We start from the raw sequence: 26,539 nt of genomic DNA on the forward strand, positions 1-26,539 counted from the left end.
TTCATGTGAAAAAATTGTTCCCCATACAATGAAGCAGTGGGGGAAAAAAACTGCTAATGACTATCCACGCTGAAATGAATTTCCTTAAACAAGTATTTAGGAGTGTTCAGACAAAAATCAAGATTCAGAATTTTGAATACTAAGAATGGAAATGGATTTTTATAAGAAAGCATGGGTGAAACAAAGTGATTAAGCTGATTAAGTCAATTGAAAGAAAGAAAAAAAGGTAAAATAATATTAAAACAAAGGCTAAATTACAAAGTGGCCAAGGAATATATACTCAAATGAATCTTTAATATTAATTGAAGGCAGGCAGGAACAGCTAAATGAATGAAAATAAGTAATGCCAAAGGGTTTGAGAGAAAATGGTTGAAAGGGAGATAAAGAAGATCCAACTTATGTATAAAAGAAAAAAAAATGAAACCATAGAACTGATATATAATTAAAGTTTTCATAAATAAGAGTCCAAGGATTAGGTCAGAAAAGGCAATGGCACCCCACTCCAGTACTCTTGCCTGGAAAATCCCATGGATGGAGGAGCCTGGTAGGCTGCAGTCCATGGGGTCACTAAGATTCGGATACGACTGAGTGACTTCACTTTCACTTTTCAGTTTCATACATTGGAGAAGGAAATGGCAACCCACTCCAGTGTTCTTGCCTGGAGAATCCCAGGGACGGGGGAGCCTGGTGGGCTGGCGTCTATGGGGTCACACAGAGTCGGACACGACTGAAGTGACTTAGCAGTAGCAGCAAGGATTAGGTTGACCTGCGGAGGTCAACTTTGATACATATCCTACTGAAAGTATTATAATAGGGTGTTTTTTTGGTAGTTGAATGAACTTTATTTTTCATTCTGCTACTGACTTTATCTTTGTAAAACTGGATCTGATTACAAAAGATTCATTAGTTTTCTTTTTTTTAGTTCCAGGAATTAATTTGTTTGTAGCGATTTTTCACATGGACAATCATGTCATCTATGAATAAAGACAATTTTGTTTTCTTCTAGTTTGTTTACATTTCCTTTCTATCCTTTCTTTTTTTCTCTTTTTTTTATTGGAGTCTAATTGCTTTCAAATGTTGTGTTAATATCCCTTGTATAACAAAGTGAATTAGCTATATGTTTACATAGATCCACTCCCTCTTGAAACTCCCTCCCAACCCTGCCCCATCCCACCCCTCTGGGTCATCACAAAGCACCAAGCTGCGCTCCCTGTTCTATACAGCAACTTCCAACTACTTACCTGTTTTACAGATGGTAGTGTATATATGTCAGTGCTATTCTCCCCATTCATCCCTCCCTTCTCTACATATCTATTGTCTTCTCTACATCTCCATAGATTTTAAGATAAAGAAAAAAAATCATCAGAGCTTCTGATATAAAACAAAAGCAAATTTGTAAGTACAGAGAATTAAACTAGCATCAAATTTTGCAAAATCAAGATACAAAGGAAGACAACAGAGCAGCATTTTCAATAAATGCAGGGGAAAATATCTGAAGGTAGGATTTCATTTGCAGTTAAGCTGTATTCAAATACAAAGATGTTTCAAGTTAAACCTACTAGAGCTCAGGTAATTCTGTACTCAAGAGCTATTTTATGCAGTCTAGTAGAAGATAAGCTCCATACAGCTGAGAGATGCCTGAGGAAATAAGGAAAAAGATCCTTGACCAATATTTAATATACTTAACTATAGATATAAGCCTAAAGCAACAATGGGGGCAAGGGTGGAACAATAATGTATTATATATTATTTATTATATATTACTTTGGTTTGAAAAAAACAAATAATGCAGCTGAGACATGGTAAGAAAGAAAAGGGAATCAGGAAAGTAGAACACACGTACTGGTAATTATTTACTCAGTAGGTGGGAGTTAAAAAATATCACTAAGATTTGACACACCAAATAGTGAGGGCATGAAACATGAAAACAGAGACTAAGGGCATTTACAAAAGTTGTAACTACAAAGATAACCAGTAGAACAAAAATGCTAATCTTCATTGAATTTTTCTCAGAGAAGCAAACAAAACACATCATTTAGAGAAAAATAACAGGAAATATACATAATACATATAAATATTAATATTAAAGTACTAAAATATCAATGAAATCTCTATTATCAATCACATCAATAAATGTGAATGGGCCTAACTGTTTATTTAAAGGAAAAACATTTCCATTTAGTTCACAAGGTCCAAATATAGGCAGAAGGAGACACAATGGAATCTTTCTTCTTTTTTTTGGATAAATATTCTTTATTTATTTAAATTGATTTTAAAATGTTTTAACTTTTTTTTTTTTGTATCCCCCCTTTTAAAAATATAAATTTATTTATTTTAATTGGAGGCTAATTACTGTCAGGCGAGTGTATGCTCCTCTTTCTGTCTCGGCCACAACAAAGATTTGGAGCGATGGACATTAAAGCTGTCGGCATGTCACAGCTCTCGGGTCTTGGACAAACCATGTTATAGCTCTTAGACAAATCAGTGTTACAGCTCTATTTATTTAGAAGATAGCAGAAGAATCCATCCTGGAAGCGTGAGGGCATGCCAACCCAAAGACGCGAAAAACGAGAGTGGAGGAGCGGGCCAGCGCGTGGGAGGCGGGGTGGTGGGACGTGGAGAGAAAGAGAGGGAGAAAGAGCACACGCACGTGGAGGGGGGAGAGAGAGAGAGAGAGAAAGCACTTTGGCTCCTCCTTTTATATGTTTTTTCCTCCCCCTGGGCCTGCCCTATGCAAATTGGGCTTAGCCAGGAGTGCTGTTTGTTCTACCTGAGGTCTTCACTCAGGTCCTCGGACCTTCCTTTGTTCTATTTTTGCGGCCTTTTCCCTTCCTTGTCTTTTAGCCACTGCCATTTTGAAATCCTTTTCCCTATTCTTAACTACCCAACATTACTTGACAATATTGTACTGGTTTTGCCATACATTGACATGAATCCGCCATGGGTGTACATGTGTTCCCCATCCCGAACCCCCCTCCCACCTCTCTCCCCATCCCATCCCTCTGGGTCATCTCAGTGCACCAGCCCCTAGCATCCTGTATCCTGCATCGAACCTGGACTGGTGATTCGTTTCACATATGATAATATATATGTTACAGTGCCATTCTCCCAAACCATCCCACACTCGCCTTCTCCCACAGAGTCCAAAAGACTGTTCTATACATCTGTGTCTCTTTTACTGTCTCGCATACAGGATTATTGTTACCATCTTTCTAAATTCCATATATATGCATTATTACACTGTATTGGTGTTTTTCTTTCTGGCTTACTTCACTCTGTATAATAGGCTCAAGTTTCATCCACCCCAAATATCAGAAAGAAAGAGATGAGAAAAGGTATACCAAACAAATGAAAGCAATGAGAAAACAGATATAATCCTGATATTAAACAGTGTAGGGTTGAAGACAAAAAGCATTAAATGGAACAAAGAAAGATACTTTTCAATGCTGAAAGCTGTAATTCATCTTGAAGATGTAAGAATTAGGAATATTGATATACTAAATACCACCTTTTACCAAGCAAAAACTAAAAGAGCAACATAAGTGGAAACTAATAATTAGAGATACTTAAACACATTAGTCTTAGTATGAAATAGATCAAATGGACAAAAAATAATTGATGGTAAACCAGATCTAAGTGGCATAATGAATAAAATTGACATTAAGCGATATATTGAACACTACACTGAGAAAATAGTGTAACAAGTATATCTAGAGCATTCACCAAATTGATTAAGAATTACCTACCCAAACAAAGAAACAATAGTAAATTCTTTAAAGGAGAATATTAAAAACATACACTGATTACCAGGTAGTAAACCTAAAAATTGTGTTGTTGGGTTTTTTTTTTTTTGGTCTGTGCGGGGTCTTTATTTCTGAGCATGGGCTTTCTCTAGTTGCAGTGAGTGGGAGCTATAGTTGTGGTGTGCAGAAAAAGAAATAAGATTTTTATTTTGCACATTGTAAGAGTAGTAACATTTATATGAAAAAATTATGAAATTACTGAGAAGAGTACCTAAGAACAATGCTATTTGACTTACACATTCATGAGGTGTGGCTTGATGAGGAAAACAAAAAGTATTGGATCAGTTCAGTTCAGTCACTCAGTTGTGTCTGATTCTTTGCAATCCCGTGGACTGCAGCATGCCAGGCTTCCCTGTCCATCACCAATTCCCAGAGCTTGCTCAAACTTATCTCCATCGAGTCAGTGATACCATCCAACCATCTCATCCTCTGTCATCCCTTTCTCCTCCTGCCTTCAGTCTTTCCCAGCATCAGGGTCTTTTCTAAGGAGTCAGTTCTTCGCATCAGGTAGCCAAAGTATTGGAGCTTCAGCTTCAGCATTAGTCCTTCCAATAAATACTCAGGACTGATTTCCTTTAGGATGGACTGGTTGGATCTCCTTGCCGTCCAAGGGACTCTCAAGAGTTCTCCAACACCACAGTTCAAAACAATGTCAAAGAGTATTGAGAAGAGTCCCAGTTTCATAAAATGCTGACAAGATCCCTTATATGTATGCATCTAAATGTATATATGATTATATGATCTTGTACAAAAATGTGAGATGAAAAATACCAAGTTGAAAACATGGGTTAAAAGGAGCAAGCAAAACACATTATATTCCATATATACATTTATATAAAGTCATATATTTGTGTATTTGTATTTTAAGGACTTTTTAAAAAGATTAAATAATGATAAGAGATTTTTCTCTTTTTTTTTTTTAAAGGAGAGAGAAGGAAATAGAAAGATGTGATGTGAAGAGTGTTCCACAGAGAGGGGAAATAGCCAAGTTCCTAAGACAGGCAGTAGTAGCTGGTGGTTAAGAAAAACCCACACACTGTACACACCAGTGCAGCATAATGTTTGTGTGTGAGAGAGAGATGATATTTCATTTTGAAGCCAGATCGTTTATTTTGTTTCCTTAATGAGTTTGACTATTACTTTCAGTGCAGTGAAAAACTGTATAAACTCCTACTTATACATTTTGATTTATGATTCAAATATATCAGTCTGTCAGGTATGTGGCCAATAAACTGTAGGGTGCAATAGGTAAAGCAGGAAATCTAATAAGGTGATTTTATAAATAATTCACATGAGATACCATGTTATTTAACCTAGGGTGGTATAGTGGTGTAGATAGAAGTGGATTGATTTGGGATATGTTTTAGAGGTGGAGCTAACACAATTTACTGAAGAACTAGATAGAGTAGATTATTGTGATTGGAGAGATGAAGGATAACTCTTAGATATTTGCTTTTGTTTGAATGGATGACAGTGCCATTTGCTCAACTGGGGGAGACTGTAGAAAGAGCATATTTGTTACTTTTAAAATTATGAAGCTGGATAGCTGGATGCAATTACCTGGAAGGACTGTGAGGGTAAAGAGAAGGGATCCTTGATCTAAAGCTCACAGGCACTTCAATGTGTAAAGGTTGAGCAGAGGAAGACGGTATAGCTCTAAAGGCTGAGAGGAAGAAGTCATTCAAGTAAGGAAAACTAGGACAGTGTGGTGCCATAAACAATTTGAGAAAAAAATGTTTGAAGATTGAGAACATGGCCAACTTTGTCAAATGAGATATATGATAAGGAAAAAAAAGTGATCATTTACTTCAATCACATAAATTGAAGGTCAGTGTGATGATATTGGCAAGTCTTAGCAGACAGAATATGAGGACTGGAAGTCTGATTGCAGTAGGATGGGGAGAGAATAGGTGGTGAGAAATTAGAGGTGATAACTGTAGACATTTCTTTCAAATATTTTTACTCTGAAGTAGAGCATAAAGAAGGGCAAGAAGAAGGGGTGGTGACTGGAAAGGCAGCATGAAGTCAAAGAAGATGCTTGAGCATAAGTTTATGGCCTTTGATCTGACAGAGAGAAAGGAAACCATGATGAAGGAGGAGAATGCAGTATCTGGAAAAGACTAGAAACAGATGTCGGTAATACCAGCAGAGAAGGAAGAGTGTGGAAACGTACAGACAAAGCGGTTGGACAGATAGATTCGGTGATAGGAAGTGAGACAGTTGCTGCTTGCTTTGTTTTCCCAGTGGTTTGAAGCAGGGTGGCTCAGAGGGTAAAGCATCTGCCTACAATGTGGGAGACCCGGGTTCGATCCCTGGGTCGGGAAGATCCCCTGGAGAATGCAATGGCGCCCCACTCCAGTACTCTTGCCTAGAGAATCCCATGGATGGAGGAGCCTGGTGGGCTACAGTCCATGGGGTCACAAAGAGTCGGACACGACTGAGTGACTTCACTTCACGTATCAGTGGAGAGTGGATTTGAGGGAGAGAAGATAGGAAGTATCTCTACCTGGAGAATGGGCTTTGTTGTCATTCAGTCGCTCAGTCCTGTCCCACTCTTCCTGACTCCATGGTCTGCAACACGCCAGGCTTCCTTGTCCTTCACCATCTCCCAGAGCTTGCTCAAAGTCATGTCCATTGAGTGGGTGATGCCATCCAACTATCTCATCCTCTGTTGCCCCTTCTCCTCCTGCCCTCACTCTTTCCCAGCATCAGGGTCTTTTCTAATGAGTCAGATTTTCGCATTAGGTGGCCAAAGTATTGTAGTTTCAGCTTCAGCATCAGTCCTTCCAATGAATACTTGGGACTGATTTCCTTTAGGATGGACTGGTTGGATCTCCTTGCAGTCCAAGAGACTCGCAAGAGTCTTCTCCAGCACCATAGTTCAAAGGCATCAATTCTTCAGCACTCAGCTTTCCTTATGGTCCAACTGTCACATCCATACATGATCACTGGAAAAACCATAGCTTTGACTAGATGGACCTTTGTTGGTAAAGTAATTTCTCTGTTTTTTAATATGCTGTCTAGGTTGGTCATAGCTTTTCTTCCAAGGAGCATGCATCTTTTAATTTCATGGCTGCAGTCACCATCTGCAGTAATTTTGGAGCCTAAGAAAATAAAGACTGCCACTGTTTCCATTATTTCCCCATCTATTTGCCATGAAGTAATGGAACTGGATGCCATGATCTTAGTTTTCTGAATGTTGAGTTTTAAGCCAACATTTTCACTCTCCTCTTTCACTTTCATCAAGAGGCTCTTTTGTTCCTGTTTGCTTTCTATAAGGGAGCTGTCATCTGCGTATCTGAGGTTATTGCTATTTCTCCATATGTAGAGTACATCATGCACAGTGCTGGGCTGGATGAAGCACAAGTCGGAATCAAGATTGTCGGGAATAAGGAGTTCATGATCTGAGCCCCCGTCAGCTCCCAGTCTTGTTTTTGCTAACGGTATAGAGCTTCTCCATCTTTGGCTGCAAAGAATATAATCAATCTGATTTCCGTATTGACCATCTGCTGATGTCCATGTGTAGAGTCTTCTCTTGTGTTGTTGGATGAGGGTGTTAACTATGACCAGTGTGTTCTCTTGATAAATTGTTAGCCTTTGCCCTGCTTTGTTTTGTACTCCAACCCCAAATTTGCCTGTTACTCCAGGTTTCTCTTGACTTTCTAGTTTTGCATTCCAGTCCCCTAAAATGAAAAGGACATCTTTTTTGGGTGTTAGTTCTAGAAGGTCTTGTAGGTCATCATAGAACTGTTCAACTTCAGCTTCTTCAGTATTAGTGGTTGGGGCATAGACTTGGATTGCTGTGATATTGAATGGTTTGCCTTGGAAACAGAGATCATTCTGTCGTTTCTGAGATCACACCCAAGTACTGCATTTTGGACTCTCTTGCTGACTATGATATGGCTATTCCATTTCTTCTAAGGGATTCTTGCCTACAGTAGTAGATATAATGATCATCTGAATTAAATTCACCCATTCTGGTCCATAAAGTTCACTGATTCCTAAAATGTTGATATTCACTTTTGCTATCTCCTGTTTGACCACTTCCAATTTGCCTTGATTCATGGACCTAATATTCCAGGTTCCTATGCAATGTGCTTTACAACATTGGATTTTGCTTTTGCCACCAGACACATCCACAACTGGGTGTTGTCTCCACTTTGACTCAGACTCTTTATTCCTTCTGGAACTATTTCTCTGCTCTTCTCCGGTAGCATATTGGTCACCTGTCAATGTGTGGAGTTCATCTTTCAGTGCCATATCTTTTTGCCTTTTCATACTGTTCTTGGGGTTCTCAAGGCAAGAATGCTGTAGTGGTTTGCCATCCCCTTCTCCAGTGGACCATGTTTTGTCAGAGCTCTTCACTCTTACCCATGCGTCTTGGGTGGCCCTATACTGCATGGCTCATACTTTCATTGAGTTAGACAAGACTGTGATCCATGTGATCAGTTTGGTTAGTTTTCTGTGATTGTGGTTTTCATTCTATCTGCCACGGGGTCAAGTGCACTCAGTCCTGGTTGCCGGTGACATGCTGGCATAAGTCCTTTTGAAGGAGGTGGCCATTATGCCATTATCCCTACCATAGTTTGGCCTTAGGCCAAACTACAGGGAGGGAACACAGCCCCACCCATCAGCAGAAAATTGGATTAAAGATTTACTGAACATGGCCCCGCCCATCAGAACAAGATCCAGTTTGCACAATAGCCAGTACCTCCCACCAGGAAGCTTCCACAAGCCTCTTATCCTTATCTATCAGAATGGGATAATGGGATAAATAAGCTAAGTTATAATGTCAGGCAATGTTAAGTGTTAGTTAAGATGTATGGTCATCAGTTTAGAAAAACAAGGGGGTTGTGGATGTTAGTGTGCATGCACATTTATGTTCCCAGTAATTATCAGCCACTTATATAAAGATAAAGATAATGGAGAAGGAAATGGCAACCCACCCCAGTATTCTTGCCTGGAGAATCCCATGGACGGAGGAGCTTGGTGGGCTACAGTCCACGGGTCGCAAAGAGTTGGACATGACTGAGCGACTTCACTTTCACTATATAAAGATAAAGGAATAAATGGGCAAAGAGTTGGACACCACTGAGAGACTTTCACTCGCTCACTCAGAAAGAGATGCTTACATGACACTTATCAGTGCATGGGGACGAATGACTTCGAGGTCCCCACAAGGAGAGTTTGAAAAGTGAAAGTCGGTCAGTTGTGTCTGACTTTTGCGACCCCATGGGCTATACAGTCCATGAAATTCTCTAGGCCAGAATACTGGAATGGGTAGCCTCTCCCTTTTCCGGGAATCTTCCCAACCCAGGGATTAAACCCAGGTCTCCCTCATTGCAAATAGCTTGAGCTTCAAAACATTGGGGGTTTTTAGAGAAGAAAGGAAAATTGAGGCGAGAATGGGAAGCAAAAAAGGACATATCTTCCAGACCCTTGAGTACAGGAGATGTAGTATTTGAAAAGAAACAAGTTAGTCTCTATTTGAGAGGGCTTCAGGTGACAGGTTTCAGTTAGAGAAATATTCAAAGGAGACTTTGAGGACATTGAGGAATTTGCTGATCTAGACTGTGAATTTTCATGGGTGAAATAGAAGGGATTGGAAAGGAGAGGAAGGATAATTTAGATTAGTGGATGTATTTTGTTGTTTAGGGATTGATGGATTCCCTGATGGCTCAGCGGGTAAATAATCCAGTGCAATGAAGGAGATACAGGAGATGCGGATTCAGTTCCTGGGTTGGGAAGATCCTCTGGACAAAGGGAATGGAGCCACTCCAGTATTCTTGCCTAAAAAATCCCTAGACAGAGGTGCCTGGCAGGCTACAGTCCATGGGGTCGCAAACAGTTAGACATGAGCAACTAAGCACACACACATGATGGATTACTTGAGGCAGGACTTGGACCTTCTAATGCCTTTTGAAGCTGGATGGTAAGAGGCCACTAGTTAGCTGTTTCCTTCTCTGGTTCTTTGCCCAGAGTCACAGCCAAGGATAAAGGAAGCCTCCTCAGGAGACTACTCTGTCAAGCCCTTGGAGGTACAAAATATATGTAGAATTGTAGTCCTTTGGCACAATGGGAAAGGAGACTCATGTGGAGTATGAAGCTAGGAAGTTTTTTCACCTTTGAAATCAGACTCATTATTAAAAGAGAACTCATCTTCAGGTAGCCTATATTCCAGTACTACTAATAACTTTTAATAAAAATACACTTTTTTAAATTTTCTAGGTCACTTTTACAAAGAGAAAGTTTGGATTAATGAAGAAAGCCTATGAACTTAGTGTGCTCTGTGACTGTGAAATAGCACTCATCATTTTCAACAGCTCTAACAAACTGTTTCAGTATGCCAGCACTGATATGGACAAGGTTCTTCTCAAGTATACGGAATATAATGAACCTCACGAAAGCAGAACCAACTCGGATATTGTTGAGGTAACAAATACGTCTAGTGATGCCTGAATTGCAGATAGTAATTAAATTAGATTGCTTTTTATAGCCAAAACATACATAAAAACATATCTTTTCTCTGAATTGTTTCTTAGAAGGATCTAATTATTACTATGTGATGACCCATTTATAAGCATATCCTAATCACCAAGAAAAAATAAACAAGGCTGATATAGTATGTACATCAATATAATGTAACATTTCATCTGTGATTACTTTTTTTGTTGTTTTTTTTGTCATCTGTGATTACTTTTTATATGAGTTTTAGAATTAATCTTGTAAGAAACTGTATTACTTTGGACAGTATGAAGTTTTAGTTTTTTTAATGTTTTAATTATTTCATTACCTCAGTGACTACCCACAATTTTAAACACTAATGAAATGGAAGAATTTATTCTGTTTTGTTTATAGTCCTTTAGTTGTGGGAGGAGGATGGTCCCTTTTTTTTTTTTAATTTCTTTTCCTTCGATATCTCATAGTTCTACCAACCTATTTAGTGAAAATAAAGAAAAGGAGTTGTTTAGAATGATTTTAGTCCATTCAGAAAGTATTTTAGGAGAAAACCTTAAAAAGGAGAATCAGTATGCTTTTCCCTTTAATTCTTCCTGTTATAAAAGTCTTCTTATAAAAGATAACTTTCTGTGTGTATGTCTATAGCATTTTATACTAGTTTCATATTTACTTTTATCTTTTTTGTTTATACTTAGAAGTTTTGTTTTATTTTTGTTCAAAACAGGTTTTTTCCCCCACTGCTTAAAAAGACGTCTTTAATTTTGTAATATTAGAAAACTATTTCAATAAATTAGAGATTTCCTTGGTTAAAATACTGAAATCGTGGGAAATGAAGCAGAAATAACCATAAGAGAAGAAATGTGTCTCAATTTAGATTTTATTTCAGAAATTGAAATTAAGATTATTGTGTAGGGATCTAATTTATTTGCCTCCACACATCGTTATAGTTCTGAAAATGCATTTAAAATATCTCCCATGTTTTTCTGCCTTAACCATTCCTTTTGGACAGTAATTGATTGATTCTAACTGCCAAAAAAAATCTGCTACTTTTATTAGAAAAATCCTTATTTTTTAAATAATCAATTGCTTAAAATGGAAAGTAATAGTCTGATTACAGTTACAGTTCGTCTGTTGCTTGATGTGCCCACTGCTTTATTTGTGTCTCACTCCCTTCAGGGTCTGTGAAGCTTTTGATCTTGCTTTTGCTGATCACTTAAACTACACGGTTACATCTTTAACTAAACTCCTTAGCACAGTTATGTTTTTATCAGTTGTAAATTATTTTATATCATTTAGCTTTTATGGTAAATCTTATTACTTATGTGCAATATAAACTAGTAGACTCTTTCCTCGTTACATATCAGAGTGCATTTTGAATTGTAATTTTATAAATTAGGGAATCTTGATTTGAGTAAACTTCATAAGAGACTTTGTAACTGGATTTCTTTGAAACAGAAGGTATCCCTGGTGTTTAGTTTAAAATGACATCTTATTTTAAAAAAGTCTCTGTCTTACCAAAAGCTCCACTACCTTAAGTCAAAGAAAAAGAGTTAACCTTAATAAACAAATAGGTATTCAGACTAGTTTCGTTATGGAAGGCAACCACCTCCTTGACCCTAACTACTCTGCTCTTTCATTGCAGCAGTTTTTGGTCTTGGGTGCTGGAAGTTGAGGGTACTTCACACAGCCTAAAGCTTACTTCCTTAGAGAATATGAAGAATATAGGGTGATTTAATCCTCACAGAATTTTCAAATTACCTGAGTCTTCATCTCTGTTGTGGTCAGCAATGAGTGTAAGAGAGTAAATCCCATTCATTTTTTAGCACTCCTCCTATGTTATAGTTTGCTTCAGTATGAAAGAAAATATTTGCAGCTCAATTATCAATGGGCATTTTGATGATTTATTTTTTAATTGAATTTCTTAGACATAAGCAAACATGGATTTTACCAGTAGCTCTTTTTGAAGCTCTGAATTACATAAATACAAGACACATATGAATAAAAGAAGACGCATTGAATTATAAGGGATTTAATTTGTTGCGATAGGATAAAATTATAAAACTTAATGCACCTTTCTTGTATGTCAGTGTCTTACTGAGTTAATCTTCATAAAACTGGATGATTACCATTGTAAGACAGTCTTTCTTCCACATGTAAAGGTGATACCAACTACATCCTCACTAGTAGTGCAAACATACCTGAGTTCTTTTTATTGGTTGTAGTGATGGCTTTATACTAACGGAGCTACCAAGATTGTTGTGAACCAGACTTAAGTTAATAGGATAAGAGTAATGACAAAAACTTATACAGAGCTTCCTATGGGCCACTTTCTAAGTGCTTTACGAATATCTTAAGTATATTTTTAGAGTATCATTTTAAGTAACATTTAGACTTGTGTTTGTTTATTTAACAAACATTTTTGAGGGACTCCTGTATGCCAGGGACTCCACAAAGTGATTTTTAGATTTCAAAATCAAGCCACAATACTGTTTTTTTTCCCTACCTATAGTTCTGTAAACCACTGAAATATACTTTTACCAACTGAAGATTTTATATTAAACTTCTGACAAGTTGGTTCTGGACTCTTTGGCTATCTCATGTGGCTGAGTACATCAGCAGTAAATAGAGCCATGAACAGCTTCAAGTGATCTACTTTAGACTGTTTCCTTATGCAGTATAAACAACAGTGAGACTAACTGAAAACTTCATGAACAGCCTCTGAAGTCACCCATTTCCTGTTGCATATGATAGTTTTTAAAACTAGCAGGATTTTACTTTCCCCCATATTACTAAAATATTCTTTGACAGAATCTTGAGTATGTTAAAATGGAGTCTTGTGTGGATGCATTTCTATTCTATTGAATCTAACACACAGGCCCTTTTGGCATGTACTGTGTAGAATAGAGGGACGCGTGCCCTGTACTGTTGAGCACATCTACATAGTCTACGAAATAAGGACACACATGAAATTAAATCTAATATGTTTTCTGGGAGTGCTGTAGAATAAACACAGTAAAGTAGAAGTAGTTGGTATTTGAATATTGTGATGATAAACATAGGAGAACATGATACATTCATCTGCCTTCCAGGTTTTAACCACAGGTATTAGGAACACATATACAGAATGGTGTTTGTATCTTTGCTTTTCTTATTTCATATTAATTACATTTTAAAACTAGTCTCTTAAAATTTTAATCAGTTTTAACATTTTAATCATAGTTGATAAGAATTTTTTTCTTTATAGCTTATTAAAATCAACAGCATTTATGTATTTTAAGTTGCATTTAGGTATTTTTAAATTAAGGTTTGCAGTGTTGGATATATATATCACCTATAATGTGGTACATTCTTTATTAAAAAATGAGTTTTACTACCTTATTACGTATAGTTGATTAAAAAACATCAAAGATACACATTATATCTTTTTATTTAAGTCCACAAAAAAAGATGGCAGATTTTGTTTGGTCCTATCAAAGATAGTAATTTAACCGAAGATTCAAAGAAAATGTTATGACCCCCAAATCTTCTTTTCAGGATATTGATTTAAAAATTTGTGAACTTTATTATGCAATTTTATAAGAATATTAGATATAGCCTAGAGTATTAGAAACTACAAATGAAAATCACCAGTGTAATTAGTTGCCATTATTCATTCACATGTGTGTATAAATTGAATTTAAACTCAATAAAAGCCTAGACCATAGAATGGTTCTGCATCAAAATAAAAATTATGCTAAAGGAATGAAGTGAAGTAGCAGCTGCTACACAATAAATGCCCAAAATTACTTTGTAATGACATATCTTTCACTTTGCAGTATTTGCAATAATATTTGAAATATTAGGTATTTCTCCATGTAATATATTTAAAATAATGACTTGGTGGCATTGAACATTCAGTAAATAGTTAATGTGGTGATTCAGATCATTGTGCTGCCATTTAAGCATGTAAATACAGAAGCCATGACCATTTGTCTTTCTTATTAATATCTTGTGAACTGTTTCCAAATAGAGGTACTTTATTCATCACAGAATACTATATAGTATTAAAAAAATTTTTTCCCCCTTGCATTATATATTATTTGATCTTCATATCCAAGGTAAGCTTTTTCAGAAGCAGAAATTGAGAACAGAGTTAAATGACTTGCCTAGAGTCGTGTAGCAGTTTAATGGGAGAAGTGGGATTAGAACCTGGGTCTTTAACATTAACTCCTCCCTTTGTTCCCCAGTTTACCAGATCCATCGGAGCTCTGCAACATTTCACCATAAACAGATAAGATTTTATACATATACCAGTAATGTATTAACATATGACAAACATGAGTAAGTTTTCCTCAATAATGAACAGAAAATTAGTGAGATAATTGCATTTCTCAACGTACTCATTATGACCTGGTACTCTTCCAAGGGCTTTTATTGATATTATTATCTTATTGATGAGATGGTTAGATAGCATCACAACTCAATGGACATAAATTTGAGCAAACTCCGGGAAATAGTGGAGGATAAAGGAGCTGGCACACTGCAGTCCATGGGGTCACAAAGAGTCAGACACAACTTAGTGACTTAACGACAATGATAAAATTATTTTATTGAATCCCTCTAATTGTCCCCATTTCACAGTTGAGAAAATTGAGGCACAGTGATGAATGAAGTAAAATGATGATAATTTGCATTCTGAAGGAAGAGAAAATCTACGTTTTGAGTCTTAATAGTTCTTCCCTGCTTTAAAATTACAACAGAATTTGGAAGTAATATAGAAAGGAGGATAGAGCATCAATATAAGATGCGTTTATGAATTATTAAATACAAACAGCTGGTAGCAAAAGTCATCATACCAGTGATTCATGCTATTTAAAATCAGTGGTTCTTAAAGTGTGATGCCTTGACCAGAAGCATCAAGATTACCAGAGAACTTGTTAAAAAGTTTTGAGGTTCCAGCTCAGACCTATTGCATCAGAAACTTTTGAAATGAGACCTGAGCATCCTGGTATTAACTTGAATCAACTTGTCCTAAGTGCAGTGAGACTAAAAGCTTCAAGTTAACATGCAGTCTCTCGGCAGTGGTTATCCAGCTTTTAAAATACTTTTATCCCTAAGATTTCCTCTGAAATAATTTCAAGTCGTGAGCAAGCATAAGTCATAATTTTTAAGACCTTCTAAAGAGTAGTTCAAGATAGTATGCTGATATTGGTGTGAATTGCAAACTATTTTTAATGGGTGACATTTTGATTTAATTCTATATGATTATCAAGTGCCTCTTTGAATGTATTTAGGGGATCTGGTGGGGATGTGTGGGGAGATGGACTCCAGTTCCTCAGTTGAGCAAAAAAGATAGATGACTTTTTTCTCCTGAGATCACCTAGCTGCAGAACTGGAGGTGCGATTATGTTTAGGATTTCTGACAGTATTATTACATCCTCAAAAAGTCTTTTTGAGCCCATCAGTTTTTTCTCCCCATATTACAGATGAGGAATGGAACAGACAGGGAGTGTTTAAGAGGCTTGCCTAATGTTTTACAGGGCTGCAGTGGAGCGGCAGGGAAAGGGAAAAAATAATGAAACATCTGAAGACAAGACAAAGCTTTCCTCCACCTCCAGCCCCCTGCCCTGCTCTTTTATTCTAACAGAGCCTGAAGCAGCAGGACGGTGATGCACAGGGTGAGGCCCCCAATCCTCACGGCCCTCCTCCTCCGCCCACATGTCCTGTGCCATCACCTCACACAGCAGTCACCGTAGCTCCTGCAGTTTTGGTTTTACTATTTTCATTTTGCTATGTATTTGAATATTATTATTTATCATACAATTATTGGTTTTCATTTATGTGCTTTTTATAAGGAATGGTGCATCTCTGCGTGTGATTTTATTTTCTTGAAGTCAGGTTTTTCTCCATCAGAGATTGATGTTACTGAAAAATAAACAGGAGTTCATGTCATGGGTGGAAAAGGTTGTGATATATATATACATATATATCACTTCATAATACAGCTCACATTTCTGTAATGTATTTCTTGTGATTATTGATAAATATCTTTGTATCCTTTTTATATCCCTGTGTGTCATGGGTTGAGTGTTTCAGTACTTATGATGAGATAAATTGTTCTGTTTTCTCGGGAATTTCTTCGATACATTGACCAAATTTTTGACCAAGGAGGGAAGGAAGGTACAGAGAATTGGGAGAAGAGTGGTCAGAAAAAACTCCCTCTAGAGGTGACACCATCACCTGAGTCCTTTAAAGGGTAGGGTTGGAGAGAGAAAGGGGGTTAGAATCAGAAGAAAGGTAGGCTGGGTGGGACAGCTTATGTGAAAAGTAGGAAATGAAGCATAGCATGCTTATTTTACAAAGTTAAAAATCAGCTAAGAATAGCTGTAGTGTAGTGTGAAGAGTGGAGACAGCTAAAACTTGAGAAGTAAACCAGATCCCAAACAGATGTATAATACCCTTGACTCCCTTCTGAAGATCTGGGTACCTGTTGAAAGAGCCTAATAAAGCTACCTGAGTTTTACTGAATCTTGCACTTCCCAAGCTGTAAATTGTTAGAATTGCCTTATAATTTTTTTGAAAGGGGTTGAAGAGAAGTGAAGAGAAAAGGGTAAAAGTATTGGATGTAATGCATTATTTATTCATTTTTTAATTTATCGACTGATGTTTATCATACTGTATATGAGACATTGTACTGGACACTAGGAATATGGTGATAACTGGACATGTTTTTTCTGTTTCCCTAATAGGATTGTGTGTGGCTATTTTATTATCTTACCTCAGAAGTCCCTTTGTTGGATACATTTCAGTATAGATTCAAGGCACTTAGAATTCTAAGATACTGATGTTTACCACCAAATATTAACCATTCAGCATATAAACATTATATTACTACTAAAGCTAGAAGCCTATTTAGAGCAAAAGATGTAGAGTGCTTACCATATTCAACAATGATATGGGTATGCCTGAAAAGCAAGATGTATCTATAGTCTTATGTGATATTTCAGTTATTTTATATAAAGATAGCTAATACAGACATTCAGTTAAAAAAAAAACTGGCCATTCAATTCATTTAAAATTAAGAAGATAACTATATATTATATTTATTGGTGCACAAGTAATTGTGGTTTTGTCGTGTTGAAATTTGCCTTTGATATTGGAATACATTCTTAAATGTGGTTTTGTTATATATCATTTTAATACACATTTCTTACTTTATGTGTTTTGTGTTTTTTTACTAATGATTTCTTATTTCCTGTGTATTTTAGATTAGGGAAATGATGTTAGAAAAAAAGCAAATTCAAGGAATTTTCTTATTTGAGTTCAAAATGGGTCATAAAGCAGTGGAGACCACTCACAACATCAATAATGCATTTGGTCCAGAAACTGCTAACAAACATACAGTGCAGTGGTGGTTCAAGAAGTTTTGCAAAAGAGACAGTAGCTTTGAAGATGAGGAGCATAGTGGCCAGCCATTGAAAGTTGCCATTGACCACTTGAGATGATCATAGAAGTTACCTAAGAACTCAGTGTTGACCATTTTACTGTCATTTGGCATTTGAAACAAATTGGAAAGGTGAAAAAGCTCAATAAGTGGGTACCTCATGAGCTGACTGAAAATTTAAAAAATGGTTGTTTTGAAATGTCATCTTATTCTGTGCAACAACAGTGAACCATTTCTCAATCGGACTGTGAGGTGCGATGGAAAGTGTATTTTAAATGACAACCAGTGATGACTAGTTCAGTGGTTGGACTGAGAAGAAGCTCCAAAACACTTCCCAAAGCCAAAGTTGCACCAGAAAAGGTCATGGTCACTATTTGGTGGTCTGTGCGCATCTGATCCACTACACCTTTCTGAATCCCAGCAAAACCATTACATCTGAGAAGTACGCTCAGCAAATCAGGGGGATCCACAGAAAACTGCAACACCTGCAGCTGGCATTGGTTAGCAGAATGGGCCCAATTCTCCTCAACAGCGCTCGTCATACATCGCACAACCAACACTTCAGAAGTTGAATGAATAGGACTGTGAAGTTTTACCTCATCCACCATATTCACCTGACTTCTCGCCAACTGACTACCACTTCTTCAAGCATCTCGACAACTTTTTGTAGGGAAAACACTTCCACAACCAGCAGGAGGCAGAAGATGCTTTCCAAGAGTTCCTTGAATCCCAAAGCACAGATTTTTATGTTACAGGAATAAGCAAACTTACTTCTCATTGGCAAAAATGTGTTGATTATAATGGTACCTATTTTGATTAATGAAGGTGTATTTGAGGCTAGTTATAATGATTTAAAATTCACAGTTCAAACCACTATTACGTTTGCACCAACCTAATATTTTGAAGTTATTTTTGTAGCTCAGTCCTGAGAGGAACTCCGTTTTGGAATCTATAGAGTCTGAAGAAAGCGAGATATTTTCTTGGAATAGATAGTCATAACTGTACTTTTTAATTTACAATTGTGCAATCAGTGTTGTACCTATAAACAATTCCAGTGGTAGTGTAAACTGCTTATATAAACCATTTTGAATGATAGTATGCACATACATTATAATTATCTAGGTTTTTGTTTGAGGGATTGATTCATACCTTTAATGTATCCTTTAATCCTTACGCATCCTAAGGCTGTTCTAGCACACTGGTATGTGATTATATTTATTTATTCAAATAATATTTCTAGTAGTTCTTATTTTAGTTCATTAGCACTAAAGTACCAGAAAGTAAACTTTTAATACTGTTTTGAAAATGTTAGTGAATCATGTTGGTAAATAAGCTATATGCTTGAGTCTTCTTGAATGTATGAATGCTTGATTATTCATATTGGAATTTACCTCTTAATACTTTAACAGAGAATCTTTTTCTGAAAGATTTTGCTTCTGTACACATTTTCTTTGCATATAACTGGTTAGTTATTTTGTGGCTATTTCTGGACTTGACTTATTTCTAGAATCTGTCTTAACCTCAAAAATATTTATGTTCTACGAAGAAAACTTGGAAATATCAACTAGTATTTGTACAGGAATTTAAAATTTTTGCTTGCTTCTTTATGCCACCAGTGTTCATACAGAATTACTCATTAAGTAATTAGAATATTGTTATTGCTGTTTTCCACATTTGTATAGCTCATTAAGTTTTTAAAAATTGCTCTGTTACTTTGAAGAATGAAACCTACCAGTTACGTTCCACAGGACAGTAGAAAGTAGAGAGTTTAGGTAGATATATAGCTGTTTTGTGAGACGTGTTATTAGAATTCTCAAATCCTATCATTTGATATTTTTCTTAATAACAATTCAGATATAATTGGTATTATAACTAGCATTTCTTGGATATATTAGTTACTGAATGATTTAGGGTATGCACATAGGAAAAAATCAATATCTGTTTCACATCATACACAGAATTTCTGTTGAATAGCGAGTTTGTGTAGAGGAGTAATAAAGGAAAAACAGATTGGAAAACAAATTGGGTGTAGTTGATGGAACATCTTGTATTCCTGGCTGTGACATTTGACATTTGTCCTGTGGTCATTGGACAGCTGTTAAAGGTATTTAAAAGTCTAAGTGGTCAAATAATTGTAAGAATGATAAAAAAGAAGTTTATAGAAATGGACTGTTACCTCATCTCTTAATTATGATAGATTTTTAGCTGTGTTGAGATTTATATGATGCTATTCCACTTGGTTTGAATGGGGAAGTAGGATTAAATTGGGGATTTAGGCTGTGTTCTAATTCACACATTTTAAGTTGGATTTATCCCAGGAATGCAGGGTTGACTTAGCAGAGTATCCTATTATTATGGACTGAAAGTTTTAATATGTCCATGCTACATGAATAATCCATATAGAGTCAAGGAAATGCCAGTCAAGATCCCAAGGAATTAATTTTTTCAAGAATTCAAAAACTGATCCTTAAATATATAGAGAAATTCAAGGGGATAAGAAGATACTCTGAAGAACAGCAAGATGAGAAGCTTTGTATTACAATATATTGGGACTAATGTTATAGCTATAGTAATGTGGCATTGGGACAAATACTAAACATATGAGTGAAGTAATAGCTCAAAAAAAGAACCATGCACATAATGTGGTATTGCACATCAAAGGGGGAAAGAACCAACTCTTTAAGCAGTGATGCTGGGATAATTGGATACATATATACAGGGGAACTGTGAGATTGAACCTACCTTGTATCTTATACAAAATTGATATCCTGAAATATTATCAACCTAAATGTGAAAGGCAAAATTGTAACACTTCTGGGATATAATGTAGGAGAATATCTTCATGATTTTTAGGTAGGGAAGGAATTCTTGTACAAGACATAAATGTTACTACCATAAAGGATAATTGTAAAGGAAAAATGAATAAATTTGATTTTATTAAGAACCTGTTTTCATCCAGAGACAAGTGTTAAACATGTCACAGAATAGGAAAGGATTTTTTTTCAACAGTACATAAAAGTGACAAAGAACTTACGTTGATTACATGTAAAAGAATGAATGTAAAGCGATAAGAAAAAGACAACTCAATAGAAAATTGGCAAGTCCTGGAACACTTGGCACCTCACAAAAGAGAAAATGCAAATGGCCAGTAATTTTGAAATGTGTTTCATTTTCTTGGTGATGAAGGGAAAGCAAGTTAGATCTTCATTGCAGGTAGAATACGTTGATACAACTACTTTAAAAAATTGTTCAGCATTATCTAGTGTGACGATATCATTTTATGAATTAACAATTCTGCTCTTAAGAATATACCCTGGAGAAGTGTGTGCAGATAAACAGTAAACTATGTCTTCAAAAATGCGCATAGCTCCATTTTCATAATAGCTAATAGGTTGAAGTAACTTCAATGTCTATCTGTAATAGAATGGATAAAGTTTGCCCCCACATAATATAGTACAGTATTCAATAAAAATGTTCAAGCTGTAACTACCTGCAACCCTAAATGACAAGTGTATTGAAGGAGAACAGACAAAATAGTACAGTGCATATATTCCATTCACATAATATTTAGAAGTATGTGCATGCTCAGTCACTAAGTCATGTCCGACTTGCAACCCCATGGACTGTAGCCCCCCAGGTTTCTCTGTCCATGGGATTCTCCAGACAAGAATACTGGAGTGGGTTGCCATTTCCTTCCCCAGTGGATCTTCCCAACCCAGGGATTCAGTCCGTGTCTCCTGCATTGGCAGACAGATTCTTTACCAGTGATCCACCGGGGAAGCCAGTTATAGTTTGAGGGATGTATATCGTAAACCTATGATAAAAGTACAGGAAGTCGACACCACAGACTTAGGATGGTATTACTATGGAGGAGAGAGGGGAGGGTTATGTGACTGAAGGAGATACACACGGTTCTGGTTCTAGTGTATTTTTTGACCTGATTAGAATTACTGTTGTTCACTTTGTAATTGTTGAATTTTATATAAATTTTGATGCACCTTCTATTGGTGGTGGTTTAGTCACTAAGTCGTGTCCGACTCTTGGCGACTCCATGTTCTATAGCCTGCCAGCCTCTTCTGTCCATGGGATTCTCCAGGCAAGAATACTGGAGTGGGTTGCCATTCCCTTCTGCAGGGGATCTTCCTGACCCAGGAATCGAACACAGGTCTCCTGCACTGTAGGCAGATTCTTTTACCGACTGAGCTACGATGGAAGCCCTTTTATGTATTATGTCCAGTTTTTAAAAAACGTTTTTGTTTTCAAAGTGTCTAGGAAGAATAAGTATCTTTCAGAATTGGAAACAATTATTAAAAATGGAAAAAAGGAGAACTTTTCACATTAAAAAAAGTTATAAAATCTAGTTTAAGTTCCTTGGGACTCAAGACATCATTCCATAATTTTAAGCACTCATATATTCTTTATGCTAGAGGTGACAAATTATCCCGTCAGCCAGTGTTTATGGAGTTGCTTAGTTGTTTCACTGAAATGTGATTTAAGGTGGGTGATAATATTGTGGATTGGTATAATTGATGAGCTCATCATGCATTTTAAAACTCTGTGTATATACCTTTTGAGTACTTTCAATTCCCTAGTTTCGCTTCTGGGTGCTATGATTATTACTACTTTGGAATGGAATTTGACAGTTATCATTATAAAATTGAGTGTGTCAAAGAATATTTTTAATTCTTGGTTGACGGTAGTTAAAAATATAGTCTTATCTGACAAGGGCTCTGTTAAACAGGCAGTGCAGACTGCTGAATCCAAAATTCATTATCATCTAAAAAGTCCAGAAAATACCAGTCCTCTGGGATTTTTATCAGTTTTTATTTCAGACTCCACATGATTCAAATGTTTATTTAAGTATATTTACAATGAACAATATCCTGAGTCCTAGATTTCTTCATTCTGTGAACAAACACCAAAGGTTACAGTCTGTATATATGTATTAGGGCATATATATTTTATATATATCTGCATTGTATATATGATTTCCATGGAGAATAAAAGTTATTTTTATTATATCTGAAAGTTTAAATGTTATTTTTGCTGATGAAAGAATACAAGCAAAAGGAAATCTATTTAAAGTTAGCTGCCTCTGCCTAATTTATAATCCTTTTTGAAATATGTTTCTCTTTATTGTGTTTAAAAAAGAACCTGAGATAACCAGAAAAAAGTCTAAAACCGCATTGTTCTTGCCTCCTCAGGTTTCTTTTTCCTGGTTTCTATCTCCTTTTTACTCTTCCCTTATTCTTGCTGTCTTCAGTTTCACCAACAGATTTAGTAATGTAAACCAGAAAGTGACAAGCAAATGTTCAGGGCCAGCCAAACAGTGTTTTATATACCCAGAATTCTAAAAGTGTTTCTTTGAACTTGAAAGATCAAGGTTGTGAATACTTTATAAGTAGAACAATAGAACATGTGACTTTAAAGATCTTTGTTGGTGTATATACCATTATTTGAGTAAGCTTTTCCAAGCTTGGGATCTTTTCTAGTCTCAGTTGTGGAGGCATTAGCATACTTGCTTAGGAGACTTAGATGACTTAGGTAAGGAGACTATTAACTAATGACTCAAAGAATTGTGACAGTTTTTTTTCATCAAGGTTCTTTGATTATAAAGAATAGGAATTCATTTGAAGTGACTCTAACTAAAGAAGAATTTATTGGAAAAATGTAGGCAGATGGCACCCAAGTCTGAAAGGAGTACCTGGCTTCCTTAAGGCCTGAAGAGGAGCTCTGTCTCAAAGTTTCCATAGTTCCTCATCTCTGCCACCATGGCTAGTGTGCAAGACGACTCTCCTGAAGGCACAACTGATGGTCTTCATGTGAAACTAATTGATGTTCTAGGTTCTTATACAATTAGCCATTTTTGTAACCAGAACATAATTCCCAAATTTTAAAGAAACTTAAATTATGATACTGTCTTGCTGATGCTTTCTCAGTAGTATAAAAGATTTAGTGAACTATGGACCTTTGTCTCAGTGCTAACATAATTTTTTTAACAGGGTTGATTCTCTATAGATGACATGGAGTTTCTCTTATTTAAGAAAAGTATGACTTTTGATTTTTAGACCTCTTGGTTTATTCTTCAGCGTTCTTTGTTCAACATAAGATCCAAAATAAGAACTTTTGGCTGTTAGTTGATTATAGCTAAATGTACACTTAAAATGAGAGGTCTTCTTGCACTACCAGTTCTAATCTTTCGTATCCAAAAGCCCACTGGAGACTATCCCAAAAGCTTTCAGAGTCTAGATTGTTATTAGTTGAACTTGAATATGAAATTATAGTTATAAAATTGTATTTTTGTGATTCAAATGCAGTCAGCTGTCAATAATTTCTGTGGATCAACCTAGTACAAATTAATGTCTATGAATTGCCTTATATTATTGCTTAAATATAGCAAATTCATAACTTTATGTTTTAGAAAACATCTGAAGTAACATCACATCATCCTGGTCTCTCCTTTGCTATGTAGTTTTTTTTATTGTGCAGGTATTAATAAATACATATTTCATGTGTGTGTGACACCTTGTTTGTCTAGACTCTGAAAATGTAAAGCAGTCTAGACTTTAGTCTTTGAAAGTTTATACATTAGTTGAAGAATACAGAAAATATGCAGAAGATAAGTAAATACAATGTTGCATATGTTACATGAATGTTCTAAAGAGTAAGTGCTCTTATAATTTCAGTATATGAAGCAGTGGAGAAAGAAGGTTTCATGGAAAAATGCAGTTCAAACTAGGCCACAGTGAGCTATAAGATAGTCATACAGATAAGAGAGAAGATAGGGTTTCAAGCAAGTGGGGTGACATCAGTGAGGGATTTTTATGACTGTAAGGAGGACAATAATTTTGACTACTCTGGCTGGGTCAGAAGTTTCAGGGAGCATAAAAATGGGAAAGGAAAAAAAGGCTTTTAGGTAACTCACAGTTAGGCTAAGGAATTTTGATTTTGTACTCCACATTTGTTATTTCAGGAGGGATGTAAGATGTATAAAACTACTGGGGTTCAGGGAGAAAATAATAGAAATTATATTTTATCCCGAGATATGTTTGTTACTATTTTAGAAAATTGACAGTCATTCATGCTTATAATTTTTTCAATGTATGCATATATTGGGGGCTGTGCATGAAATATGTTTACAGGTGGGGTGGGATAATCTAAAAAGTTGAGAGAGTACTGCTTTTAGATCACCAAGAGCCAACAAATATTTAAAACAAGGGTGACAAATACAAAGTGATATGGAAGAGAACTGAATCTGTAACAATTTATGGGACAAATTAGAAGGAAGAGAAGTGAAGGAAGGTATAATAAGAGTCCAGGTATAAAGCAGCATAGGCCTGCATGAGTATGGTGGCAGTAGAAATGGAATAATATATCTACAAAATTTGGAATTCCACGTTAATGTGGGGAGAGAGCAAAGTGAACAGCAAGATTGCTTGCTGTGTTGACTAGAAATAGCTAAGTCCAAAGAGGAGATGTATTGATACTTGATAAAAGATAATAAATTCCATCTTGATTAAATTGAAATAGTGATATTAGCCAAATATCCAAATGAAAATGTGCATTCACCACTTGGGTGTATAGTTCTTCAAAGTTTCAGAATAGATTTGGAAGAAGGTACAAAATCATTACTCTCACCCAACTATAAAGTGAGCTTCAAGTTACTCTTCATTTCACAAAACTGATTTAATTAATACCAAAACTGAGAAGAAAACATCCTCTTGTAAGTTTAATTTGGGCATATCCTGTTTGGAAAGTTTAGATACGTTATAGGGATTCCTTCTCCCTGGAAGTGCTTATAGGCAAAACACTTACCTACTCTTTCCCCAATAGCTTAAATTTTACTTTGGCCCTCGTAAGCTTCAGATGGAGAAGGAACCCTGTTTCGAGAGAGTCTGTGGTTTGCATAATCATCTTTTAGATGATTATGCTCTTAATACTGTAGTATGAATAATAATTTCATTTATGAATTGTCACAAAAATTAAGGATTATTCTTCATTTCTTGAATAAGAGAACTGAAATCTGATAATCCTTCTCTGATCATAATTATCTTAGTTGTTGATACCATAATTAATACAGGTCATTAATTAGATAATCAAATATTTTCAAAAATTTTAACAGCACATGGTTTTTTGTTTTAAAAATCAATACTCAGTCCAGTACTAAGTTCTAAAAAGAGCAGACTCTTTCCCCTGCATTTGGATCTGCTGTGAATCATGAGTCAAGGGTTAACTGTTAAACAGGTTTTTTTTTTTTTTTTCTCCAGCAAAAGGTAAAATCATGACTCTCAGCTATATAATGAACATGTCAAGAGTTTAACTTACTAATTTCTGAGGGAGCACAAAAAATGTTGCAACTGGTTAAAGGTAAATCCAAAGGTAAAGCCAAAGACTAGTGCATAAGCCCATCTAGAAGCTTTTCAGGTGGTTCAGACAGTGAAGAATCTGCCTGCAATGCAGGGGACCCAGATTCAGTCCCTGGGCTGGGGAGATCCCCTGGAGAAGGGAATGGCTGCCCACTCCAGTATTCTTGCCTGGAGAATGCCAGGGGAGAGAGGAGTCTGGCGGGCTCCTCCGCCAGAGTCCATGGGGTCGCAGAGTTGAATGTGACTGAGTGAATAACACTCTCACTTATCAAGAAGGCAAAATGAATTTTCTTCATAGATGCAAAACTGACCTCTTCCTCAGTGAGAAAAGAGGTCAGTTGAGACCTCCTGCAGACAGAATCTATTTGTATGTCTATAAACAGTAATTATTTGTATTACTTTCAACTTTCTACAAATAAACTTGTTTCTGCAGAGTTGTAAAAGAGCTTGAAGACTGGCACAAACTGCAATGAATCAGATAACTGGAA

General features: G+C 36.2%; 1 protein-coding gene across 13 annotated transcripts in view; it reads left to right on the forward strand.

Moving 5' to 3' along the window:
- The window catches only part of MEF2A (myocyte enhancer factor 2A), a 169,211-nt gene that overhangs the window by 94,135 nt on the left and 48,537 nt on the right, over window positions 1–26,539 (forward strand). For 12 of the 13 annotated variants that reach the window (XM_044933094.2, XM_044933095.2, XM_044933088.2 and 9 more), the window contains one exon: window positions 10,032–10,235. In XM_044933094.2, the coding sequence (XP_044789029.1) occupies window positions 10,032–10,235 (204 nt within the window). Of the gene's footprint in view, window positions 1–10,031; window positions 10,236–15,781; window positions 15,920–26,539 lie in introns of those variants that run through there. The other variant, XM_044933096.2, reaches the window with a different exon arrangement.

This window comes from Bubalus bubalis, chromosome 20 (genome assembly GCF_019923935.1).
Source record: "Bubalus bubalis isolate 160015118507 breed Murrah chromosome 20, NDDB_SH_1, whole genome shotgun sequence".
NCBI lineage: Eukaryota > Metazoa > Chordata > Mammalia > Artiodactyla > Bovidae > Bubalus > Bubalus bubalis.